Source organism: Salvelinus namaycush, chromosome 5 (genome assembly GCF_016432855.1).
Source record: "Salvelinus namaycush isolate Seneca chromosome 5, SaNama_1.0, whole genome shotgun sequence".
In the NCBI taxonomy this organism is placed as follows: Eukaryota; Metazoa; Chordata; class Actinopteri; order Salmoniformes; family Salmonidae; genus Salvelinus; species Salvelinus namaycush.
Genome location: NC_052311.1, coordinates 19,466,870 through 19,479,291, shown reverse-complemented (window position 1 = coordinate 19,479,291; position 12,422 = coordinate 19,466,870). Strand labels below are relative to the sequence as shown.

The 12,422-nt window shown below is 41.7% G+C and overlaps 1 protein-coding gene across 3 annotated transcripts in view; it reads left to right on the top strand.

Annotated features, from left to right (window-relative positions):
* Positions 1 to 4,050: 4,050 nt before the first annotated feature.
* LOC120048028 (electron transfer flavoprotein-ubiquinone oxidoreductase, mitochondrial-like) overlaps positions 4,051 to 12,422 on the top strand; it is a 24,992-nt gene continuing 16,620 nt past the window's right edge. Inside the window, exons 1-8 of one of the 3 annotated variants that reach the window (XM_038993701.1) lie at positions 4,051 to 4,205; positions 5,299 to 5,451; positions 6,707 to 6,936; positions 8,435 to 8,516; positions 8,654 to 8,772; positions 9,084 to 9,161; positions 9,354 to 9,500; positions 9,783 to 9,923. In XM_038993701.1, coding sequence (XP_038849629.1) covers positions 6,715 to 6,936; positions 8,435 to 8,516; positions 8,654 to 8,772; positions 9,084 to 9,161; positions 9,354 to 9,500; positions 9,783 to 9,923 — 789 coding nt within the window. In that variant the 5' untranslated portion in view covers positions 4,051 to 4,205; positions 5,299 to 5,451; positions 6,707 to 6,714. Of the gene's footprint in view, positions 4,278 to 5,298; positions 5,452 to 6,092; positions 6,124 to 6,706; positions 6,937 to 8,434; positions 8,517 to 8,653; positions 8,773 to 9,083; positions 9,162 to 9,353; positions 9,501 to 9,782; positions 9,924 to 12,422 lie in introns of those variants that run through there. The other 2 variants (XM_038993700.1, XM_038993702.1) reach the window with 2 other exon arrangements.

Sequence of the window (12,422 nt, the reverse complement as noted above, 5' to 3'; positions counted from 1 at the left end):
GTTAAAAGTTAATTTGTGGAGTTTCTTTCTTTCTTAATGCGTTTGAGCCAATCAGTTGTGTTGTGACAAAGCTGGGGTAGTATACAGAAGATAGCCCTATTTGGTAAAAGACCAAGGCAAGAACAGCTCAAATAAGCAAAGAGAAATGACAGTCCATCATTACTTTAAGACATAAAGGTCAGTCAATGCGGAAAACTTCAAAAACGTTGAAAGTTTCTTCAAGTGCAGTCACAAAAACCATCAAGCGCTATGATGAAACTAGTTCTCATGAGGACTGCCACAAGAAATGAAGACCCAGAGTTACTTCTGCTGCAGATGATAAGTTCATTAGAGTTACCAGCCTCAGAAATTGCATCCCAAATATATGCTTCACGGAGTTCAAGTAACAGACACATCTCAAAATCAACTGTTCAGAGGAGACTGTGTGAATCAGGCCTTCATGATCAAATTGCTGAAAATAAACCACTACTAAAGGACACCAATAAGAAGAAGACACTTGCTTGGGCCAAGAAACACATTAGACCTGTGGAAATCTGTCCTTTGGTCTGATGAGTCCAAATTTGAGATTTTTGGTTCCAATCGCTGTGTCTTTTTGAGATGCAGCATAGGTGAACGGATAATCTCCGCATGTGTGGTTCCCACCATGAAGCATGGAGGAGGAGGTGTGATGGTGTGGGGGTGCTTTGCTGGTGACACTGTCTGTGATTTATTTAGAATTCAAGGCACACTTAACCAGCATGGCTACCACAGCATTCTGCAGCGACACACCTTTGCATCTGGTTTATGTGTAGTGGGACTATCATTTGTTTTTCAGCAAGAAGGCGAGTGATGGAGTGCTGCATCAGATGACATGGCCTCCACAATCCCCCGATCTCAACCAAATTGAGATGGTTTGGGATGAGTCGGACCGCAGAGTGAAGGAAAAGCAGCCAACAAGTCTTCAGCATATGTGGGAACTCCTTCAAGACTGTTTTGAAAATAATTCCAGGTGAAGCTGGTTGAGAGAATTCCTAGAGTATGCAAAGCTGTCATCAAGGCAAAGGGTGGCTACTGTAATATAAAATATATTTTGATTTGTTTAACACTTTTTTGGTTACTACATGAAGGAGTTCCATATGTGTTATTTCATAGTTTCCGATGTCTTCACTATTATTCTACAAAGTAGAAAATAGTAAAAATAAAGAACAACCCTTGAATGAGTAGGTGTGTCCAAACTTTTGACTGGTACTGTATGTGCATGCAAAGAGCAAACAACAAGCTGCACAAGAACTCACTACTGTAATGGTCCATGATATAAAGTGGCTCAGTGGCTCATGTTTGCATCTCAATGTGAAGAAAACAATCTGCATGTTCTTCACAAAGAGGGCAACTGATGCTACTGAGTCAGACATCTATTTGTCAGGGGAGAGGCACCAGGTGGTATCTGATTTTAAGTGACTAGGTGTGTCCAAACTTTTGACTGGTACTGTATGTTTTAATGGTTTTCATTTTGTCTTTGAAATAATTATGACATCATCTCTGAGAAGAGTAGTGAACTGCTGACAAATTCATGTTGTTTATTTAATGTACAGGCAGGCTATGGAGACAGCAGAGGTGACTTGTTCATGGCATTTGCTATTGCAACACAAAGATACAGTATGTCATGTTCCAAGGGCAGTCGATTTTGGGTTTGCGTCCATCTTTGATGGCCAGCTATCATCCAGAAGGCGAGGTCAGTACAGGTGCATCAAAGCTGGGACCGAGAGACTGAAAAACAGCTTCTATCTCAAGGCCATCAGACTGCTAAATAGCCATCATTAGCTGGCTACCACCCAGTTACTCAACTCTGCACCTTAGAGGCTGTTGCTCTATGTACATAAACATGGAATCACTGGTCACTTTAATAACGGAACACTAGTCACTTTCATAATGTTTACATACTGTTTTACTCATTTCATATGTATATACTGTATTCTACTGTATTCTAGTCGATGCTACTCCGACATTGCTCATCCTAATATTTGTATATTTCTTAATTCCATTCTTTTACTTTTAGATTTGTGTGTATTGTTGTGAATTGTTAGACACTACTGCACTGTTGGAGTTAGGAACATAAGCATTTCGCTACACCCGCAATAGCATCTGCTAAATATGTGTATATGACAAATAAAATTTGATTTTGATTTGATGACCGCAGGAGGCATTTTCTCAAAGGCATGATAGAATGTTTGTTCAAAGGTCTCAATTTACAGTTGCTGATAACAGTGGTAATGTGTCATTCCTTTGGAAGGAAGTCATCATAACATTATTTGCCCTCAGTCACTCCCACACATTACAATATGTGTGTTATCATTTGTTATTTTATTTGTTGTAATTATATATAATAAAATCAAGAGCCAAAAAGTTTTGATTGGTCTTAAAATATTTTTTATTCAATGATTTTGTGGATATTATTTTGTGGACATATTGTTTGATTCTTGCTATTTTTCATGAACTGAATCACATGATGACCAAAATAATTAAAAAGGCTTATCTGCTGAATTGAAACTTGCTTTCATATGATAAACCCATACGTGCTCAGACTTCAATAATGGAAGGACGAGGAGAACTGCAAAAGTGATGTAATCTATAGTTTGGACGTGAGCGCTGGCTTTGTAGCCTACATTATGTCACTACTACTGAATGTGTTTTTAGTGGAGAGTTATGTGTCTCGTGCATTTGACCCTGGTGGTGGTTTCAAGACACTGTTGTTTACATAAGATGTTTTTAAGATTTGCACAGCATCAAACTTGGAAATAAAAACAAATATGCATGATTTGTTTGCTTTCTAGATGTAACTTGATAATTCTAATATTTTACAGATGTATTGTTATTTTATCCTATTTGGCTTCTAGAAGAGTAAAAACAAAGAAACTTGCATTACATTTGCCGATGACACAACAGTGGTAGGCCTGATCACCAACAACAACGAGACAGCCTATAGTGAGGAGGTCAGAGACCTGGCCGTGTGGTGCCAGGACAACAACCTCTCCCTCAACGTGATCAAGACAAAGGAGATGATTTTGGACTACAGGAAAAAGAGGACCAAGCACGCCCCCATTCTGATCAGCAGGGCTGCAATGGAGCAGGTTGAGAGCTTCAAGCTTCAAGATGACCAACAAACTAACATGGTCCAAGCACAGTATGACAGTCGTGAAGCGGGCACGACAAAACCTATTCCCCCTCGGGAGACTGAAAAGATTTGGCATGGGTCCTCAGATCCACAAAAGGTTCTACAGCTGCACCATCGAGAGCATCCTGACTGGTTGCATCACTGCCTGGTATGGCAACTGTTCGGCCTCCGAACGCAAGGCACTACAGAGGGTAGTGCAAACGGCCTAGTACATCACTGGGGCCAAGCTTCCTGCCATCCAGGACCTCTATACCAGGCGGTGTCAGAGGAAGGCCTTAAAAATTGTCAAAGACTCCAGCCACCCTAGTCATAGACTGTTCTCTCTGCTACTACACGGCAAGCGGTACCGGAGCGCCAAGTCTAGGTCAAAGAGGCTTCAAAATAACTTCTGCCCCCAAGCCATAAGAGTCCTGAACATCTAGTCAAATGTCTACCCAGACTATTCACATTGTCCCCCCCCCCCCCCCAAACCACTGCCACTCTCTGTTGTCATCTATACATAGTAACTTTAATTAACTCCACCTACATGAACATACTACCTCAACTAGCCAGTACCCCTGCACATTGACTCTGTACCGGCACCCCCCTGTATATATTGTTATTTTTTACTGCTCCTCTTTAATTACTTGTTACTTTTATATCTTATTCTTATCAGTCATTTTTGAAACTGCACTGTTGGTTAGGGGCTTGTAAGTAAGCATTTCACTGTAAGGTCTACTACACCTGTTGTATTCGGTGCATGTGACGAATAAAATTTGATTTGATTATGAAATGGATACTAATTACAGTGTACATGTCTCTGAGTCAATCCAGTCAGTGTGAGATCTACATTTACGCAGGTACCGCCTCTTTTCACTCACGTGAACGTGTCAGAACATTGCAGCTTCTGCGCAGTTACTGATCATCTCGACGGTATGTTATGTATGTGTTATGAGACGAATTTCATAAGGTGTCTCTGGAGGAGATTTGTGGTCCAATCAGACTTACACGAGCATTGGGGTGGCTGAGCTGCGAGAGCACTTCGGCTGTACCCAAAGACTACCGCTGCTAACTGGTGAGCTAGCTAGTACTAGCTGACTAATTTTAATTCATACAATGTTTCCAGCTAGCAGATATTCAATTCAAGGTAAGTTAGCTATCTATGCACACGCGTGTCAATTTCCATGTTCTCTCTCTTGCCTTTTGACACATATTGGTCCCCCTAACTTGTCAATGATAGTTATCAAAACTACCTAGCTATAATTTGAGAGTGGCATGCACTAAGATTTTCATAATAAGATGGGTGACATTAGCTTTGTGAAATCTTTTAACGCTAACTAGTTAACGTTAGCTATCTCCACTCTGGCACTGTAGCTAACTAGCCAAACCAAATGTAGGGCAAAGTTGAAATCAGATATAGTGCACACGAACGACTGTCCTTGGGTCAGAATATTATTTTAGTACGTGTATAACAAAGATAAATTGGTAGCTACGTTTCCTCTTACTTTGTGTGTTTTGAAACCACTCTTAGAATAATATAAATATATTAACTTTTGAAAGTAACTTGGCTGGCTAGCTAGCTAACTTTGTAGCTTGCTATAGTTCTTGCAACCAATAGAGGCCAAGTCTTTGAGTGCATGGATCCTCCAAAGATTCAGAGGGACAGTTTATGGCTTGATCAGAGGAAGGTGGTCAGGGAGATGATTGACGAAGAGTCTTGAGGATCATGTAGAGGGCTAGGACTTTTTTTTTCTTTCGTACTGATTTGTTACTACTATATGTGATAACTTATCTGGCTGATACCAGTACTCTGCTGACAATCTCAGAAAAGAGAGTGCCTATTGACAAGTGCACATGCCCATACAAATATATCACAAGCTGCTAGGCAGAAGAATAGTGACACATTCAGTTGCAGTGTATTATACAGTTCTGCTGTATAGCACAATAAACACTCACATAATGACGTCATGATAATTTGTTACTTCTCCTTCAGTTGTGTGATCCATCATAACCAGTGACATGAGTTGCCCAGGCCACCATGAGTATACTTTTGACTATGTGATTGTTAGTACAGTGCATAAGATAACTTGTGTAAAGTAGGATCTGTCTTAATCAGCTTCCTTGCCAGTCCCAGTCGGCACTGACCGGATCTGCCTTGTTCTTTGCAGCCCAGAGGTGTATAAGAGCGTTGAAAACAGTGAAAGCAGAACATGCACCTCCACAGCTCTACACATGGAGATGGAAATGCTCGTCCGCAGTAACGCCTCGCATAACATCACACTATACAATCTGCCCCAGGGACAAAGACCCACGATGGGAAGGTACATAACATCACACTACACAATCTGCCCCAGGGACAAAGACCCACGATGGGAAGGTACAGAACATCACACTACACAATCTGCCCCAGGGACAAAGACCCACGATGGGAAGGTACATAACATCACACTACACAATCTGCCCCAGGGACAAAGACCCACGATGGGAAGGTACATAACATCACACTACACAATCTGCCCCAGGGACAAAGACCCACGATGGGAAGGTACAGAACATCACACTACACAATCTGCCCCAGGGACAAAGACCCACGATGGGAAGGTACATAACATCACACTACACAATCTGCCCCAGGGACAAAGACCCACGATGGGAAGGTACATAACATCACACTGCACAATCTGCCCCAGGGATAAAGACCCACGATGGGAAGGTACATAACATCACACTGCACAATCTGCCCCAGGGACAAAGACCCACGATGGGAAGGTACATAACATCACACTGCACAATCTGCCCCAGGGACAAAGACCCACGATGGGAAGGTACAGAACATCACACTGCACAATCTGCCCCAGGGACAAAGACCCACGATGGGAAGGTACATAACATCACATTACACAATCTGCCCCAGGGACAAAGACCCACGATGGGAAGGTACATAACATCACAGTGCACAATCTGCCCCAGGGACAAAGACCCACGATGGGAAGGTACAGAACATCACACTGCACAATCTGCCCCAGGGACAAAGCCCTGCTACGTGAAGGTACATAACATCACATTACACAATCTGCCCCAGGGACAAAGACCTGCTATGGGGGTAATCCTCCTCATCTATGGTTCACCTCATCTATGGCACACAGTCTGAAATGGAATGTATTGCATTATGCAACACCCAAACACCTTTGTTTTTCTCACCTAATCTCATGTTAACTTTTAAATAATCTCATATGTGAGTGACTGGGGAATATATTAGGCTTATGTCTTCCTAAAACAAACATTTGTCCTTCAGTGTATACTATTGTAAGTTAAGTTATTGGAACTCTGATGTCAGCACTACACATTTCCACTTTTGATATTAGATAGTACTACATACTGCTATTCATTCCAGTTTGTCATACAGAGGCTTGTGTAACCTTGCCCGAGTCCTGAAGACTTGTGTGAGCTCTCCCAAGCTAATGACTGTCGCTGTAGCTCAGTGGGCTAACACAGTCCTGTGCCGCTCAGACGACCCAAGTTCCAAACCCAATTGGTGACATACCTATTTGTGTGTGGTGTTTTGTCTATGGCCAGGTGTGGAGATGGAGCGGTTTGCCGACGAGGCTGATGTAGTGATAGTGGGCGGGGGTCCCGCAGGGCTGTCGGCAGCCATCCGGCTGAAGCAGCTGGCCAACGAGCAGGAGAAGGAGCTGCGTGTCTGCCTGGTGGAGAAGGCCTCTCAGATCGGCGCACACACTCTCTCCGGGGCCTGCCTGGAGCCCAGCGCCCTCAACGAGCTCTTCCCAGACTGGAAGGAGAGAGGGGTATGTTAGTGTGCAGGGCTTAAGACTTTTTCCACTGGTGACACTTGCGACCAACTTTTTAAAGTTGATGGCACCAACACATGATTTGGTCGCACCAAGTCTTCAGGTATTCAATGCTAGATATTTTTTTAAATTTTATTTCACCTTTATTTAACCGGGTAGGGCAGTTGAGAACAAGTTGATCAGTTTTACGAGTGTATGTTTGGCAGCATGAGTGAAGGATGCTTTGTTGCGAAATAGGAAGCCAATTCTAGATTTGACTTTGGATTGGAGATGTTTGATGTGAGTCTGGAAGGAGAGTTTACAGTCTAACCAGACATCTAGGTATTTGTAGTTGTCCACATATTCTAAGTCAGAACCGTCCAGAGTAGTGATGCTGGACGGGCGGGCAGGTGCAGGCAGCGATCGGTTGAAGAGCATGCATTTAGTTTTACTTGTATTTAAGAGCAGTTGGAGGCCACGGAAGGAGAGTTGTATGGCATTGAAGCTCGTCTGGAGGTTAAAAAACAGTGTCCAAAGAAGGGCCAGAAGTATACAGAATGGTGTCGTCTGCGTAGAGGTGGATCAGAGACTCACCAGCAGCAAGAGCGACATCATTGATGTATACAGAGAAGAGAGTCGGCCCAAGAATTGAACCTTGTGGCACCCTCATAGAGACTGCCAGAGGCTCGGACAACAGGCCCTCCGATTTGACACACTGAACTCTATCAGAGAAGTAGTTGGTAAACCAGGCGAGGCAATCATTTGAGAAACCAATGCTATTGAGCCTGCCGATGAGGATGTGGTGATTGACAGAGTCGAAAGCCTTGGCCAGGTCGATGAATACGGCTGCACAGTATTGTTTCTTATCGATGGCGGTTAAGATATCGTTTAGGACCTTGAGCGTGGCTAAGGTGCACCCATGACCAGCTCTGAAACCAGATTGCATAGCTGAGAAGGTGCGGTGGGATTCAAAATGGTCGGTAATCTGTTTGTTGACTTGGCTTTCGAAGACGTTGGAAAGGCAGGGTAGGATAGAATGGATGCTTACTTACAAGCCCTTAACCAACAATGCAGTTCAAGAAATAGAGTTAAGAAAATATTTACTAAAGAAACTAAAGTAAAAAATAAAATTGGAGGCTGCTTCAGTCGGTCTGTTGGAAATGTTACAATATTACAATGTCATTCAGAGGAAAGAAGCATCTTCTCACTGAGTTTACTCTGCAGTAGTTTCTTTCCACTGAGAGAGATTAAAATGAAATTGTCCACATCTCTGCTCTTTATTATTAGAAAGGCTGTGAGGGATATGCAGCATATGCTCAATTCACAGACATCTTGTGTTAGACGGATACACACAGGATATGGACCTGGCATTTTCTTGGTCTTTTTTTTCATTCTTAGACAACTATGACAGTGCATCACAGTCCCAGACAACACTGTGATACTTCCCACTGGAATGTCTTCAAGCAACACAGGCTAAAGATAAAGTGCTAACGCTATTTTTGTACTCTTCCCTTAGGCACCCTTGAACACACCAGTGACAGAGGATGTGTTTAGCCTTCTAACCAAGAAATACAGAATCCCTGTCCCAATGTTGCCAGGTAAAGTCACATGCATGTTTACATGAAATGACACCTCTAGCTTGTCACCTGTAAGCTCTGTTATAAACATACAGAAATTATGGTATTAGCCTTGAATGTTCAGTCTGTTTCTGTGCAATTGTTTGATTTTCCTATAGGTCTGCCCATGAACAACCATGGGAACTACATTGTGCGGCTGGGCCACTTTGTGCGTTGGTTGGGAGAGCAGGCTGAGGAGCTGGGAGTGGAGATTTACCCCGGCTACGCTGCTGCTGAGGTGAGCCCTGCCCACTCTCTACCTCTCTCACATTTTAAGAAAACACAGGCCATCTTACTAATGTAGGGGTGACAATTACTGTTGACAAGCTACATTGATCTTTTCTCGAATGTCAGATTTTTCTCTGTAAACATTTACATAATTGGATGCCGTTGTCCAAATATAGGCCGTGATATTTTGAGTCGTTTTCATGCCTGAGATCGATAACTGATTTCACTGCGATGTGTTGACGGGACATGACTGGCTTTCATTGATCGTGTTCGCTTGTATTCTACTTTCAAAAGTGTTTAATTTCTGATTGTGTTTTTTAGGTTTTATTTCATGAAGATGGAAGTGTGAAAGGAATTGCCACCAATGACGTGGGTATCGCTAAGGATGGTTCGCCAAAGGTAAACTTCAGTACAGTCACTTATTCACCAATGTGAAGCATACAGTATGACTTTGGAAGTTTAGAGTTGGACTGTAAAAACGGCAAGTTTGATTAAAAACAAGGAAGAATCAGCACTGAATAGAGTATTTATGACAAGTAGCCTCATCCCTGGTGTATCAGAATAACATGCTCCTCTACATTGCCTCTGCAGGACGTGTTTGAGAGGGGGATGGAACTCCATGCTAAAGTGACACTGTTCGGAGAGGGCTGCCATGGCCACTTGGCCAAGCAGCTCTACAGGCAGTTCAACCTCAGGGAGAACTGTGAACCACAGACCTACGCCATTGGCCTAAAAGAGGTAACTCCCCCTGCCTACTCAAATCCCAAAGTGTCTTTCTCAAAGTGTCTTTGTATTTGGGCAGAATTAAACAAATACTCTATACTTGGTCTTCTGTTTTCAACCAGTCATCCATTACAGATTGAAATGGTCCATTCATTTATTATAATTTGTAGTAGCTATTATTTCTAAATGGATCCAAATTAGAATGGCATATTGATTACATTTTACATTGGAGTCATTTAGCAGATGCTTTTATGCAGAACGACTTCCATGAATGGTGTTATTTCTCTGTTTGACCAGGTGTGGCTGATTGATGAGAAGAAGTGGAGACCGGGCAGAGTGGAGCATTCGGTGGGCTGGCCGCTGAACAGGAACACGTACGGCGGCTCCTTCCTCTACCACCTGAACGAGGGCGAGCCACTGGTGGCCTTGGGCGTTGTGGTGAGTCCCTGTTATGGTGGCCATTTTGGCTTCTTGATGCCATTTAATGGCAACAGTCAAACTACTAGACATGCTAACACTTTCAAACGGTCTGAACTCTAAATGAAGTAACCTTTTTACCACTGAGGTCAGTGTATGTCAATGTAGTATACCTCTACCCATTATCTTATTGGCCTTTTTAAGGGGATGTTTGTCAGCTTATCATGTGAATCTTAATTAGGCCTAAAATAACAACTTAGGGCTGTTACGGTGACCGTATTACCACCACACCGGCAGTCATGAGACATGACCGCAGTCAAATTCCACGTGACCGCTGAGTCACGGTAATCTCCTTTTATGCACTCTGGACATGCATTGGTATGGTACCAACTCGCTAACCATCAAGTCGCTAATGGTCTGTTACTCAGCGCTCTATTGTCCCTCTAACCGCTCTGACATCAATGCAAATACCTTCGAAATTCATATCAAACACATAATCAAAACAGTATCATGGTTTTAAAACCTACCGTTAGGCTACATTGTTTGACCTCACTGTGATCGATCAATTTGAAGAAAGATGTTCAACAGCAGGTTGAAACTGAGTGGAAAACATGGTCGTTGAGGATGTTTCAAAGCCAAACACAACGAAAAGGACAGTGCTTTCTAAGGTGACGATTATTTCAAAGCGTTTAATACGTAGCATGTAGACCATTAGCTTATGCAGACGCATAGGCCTATACAGTGCCTTCAGAAAGCATTCACAATTTATATAAATCAGAATTAAACAACAGTTGGACGGATCCTATATCCTTCTTAGACTCAACAACTCTGAAGCAACTATCAGCAAACCAAAAATAATCACTAAAAACAGAGATCACCCAAGAATAAATATTAGATACTGTTAAACATTCACACGGAGAAAAGCACCAGGAATGGATTGCTTTCCCATGGAATTCTATTCAACATTTTGGGACAAAGTAGCCCCCCCCACTCTATTTACACAAATGACAACACACATCATTCAATTCAGTGCTTCCTAGTTCCAGGTATCAAATAGTTATTTCGGTTATATTAAAACCAGGAAAATCTGTAGTCACCTGCTGATTTTATAGACCCCTAAGTTTAATAAATTGTGACGAATAATAACAAAGCTTATAATCAATAGAATGGCAAAAGTCTTACCAGACTTGACACATATCAACCAAACAGTTTATTAAAAATTGACACTTACAAACAAATACAAGAACAAGTTTAATACAATATGCAAAAAAACAAGATATAGATTGATCAATAATGGCTGTTCATGGCGAAAAGGCGTTCATCTTGAATGGCCTTTTCCAGTCAACTTCGGAAGCTTTCAACTTTCCAGCTGAATTAATACATTTTAATAAAAATATTGTACTGACCAATGTAGATTAGTTTAAAATACATGCAATTTACATATCCAGAAGATTTCAAATCAAAATGTTGTGGTATCAGAGCAACCTTGAGGGAATCGTATTTGAGTCAAAGGATGTTCATGTAATAGGGCAGATATGCAAAACCTTGCAGAGAGCATATCCAACTAAAAATCTCTTAGAAAAAAATATATAAACTATTGGAACCAAGACTTGGAGGAAAGTTGGAGCATAACTAATGCAATTACAGTTAATGAAAATGTACTCTTAATCCAGTATAAACCTAATGTATAGAATTGATTATACAAGAGTCAAAATTCACAAATTCTACAGCACAATGGCAGAGTCATGACTTAAGTGTAAAACTAATAATGACTCAATAACCCATGCTTTCTGGGAATGTTATAAAGTCTGGAACTTGTAGGTGGAGCTAGAAAGCTGTCTGTCAGAGGTATTACAATGTAAACTTACTTTAATCCGTCTGTCTGCATATTTGAAGACATGAGATGCCCAATGGGCTGGATGATTCTTCTCATTACTTATCTTGAAAAAATGTATACTAAAAACTTGGAAGTCAATCAATCCGCCATCATTGAGACGCAATGGAAAAATCTAATTACTTATTATTGAAATAGCATGGGCGACCATACAATTTTAAGGCCAAGTGGCAAACAATAATTCAGACACTAGAGATGGAGATCTGGGCAGATTATATGTAGTCTGATGATGACATGTATGTAGTCTGTTTGTTTCTGTAAGTTTGGAGTAAAGAAAAGGGGGGGGGTATTATACAAAATAATAAAGTATTCGCATGCCTTGACTTTTTCCACATTTTGTTGTGTCCCTTTGAGCATGGTAAAGTTATTAATTACACTTTGGATGGTATATCAATACACCCAGTCACTACTCAGTTGCCGGAGATGAAGGAAACCACTCAGGGATTTCACCACGAGGCCAATAGTGACTTTATAACAGTTACAGAATTGAATGGCTGTGAGAACTGAGGATGGATCAACAACATTGTAGTTATTCCACAATACTAACCTAATTTGAAAACTTGGTTTTGTATTTGGTATTTTATTAGGATCCCCATTAGCTGTTGCAAAACCAGCAGCTACTCTTC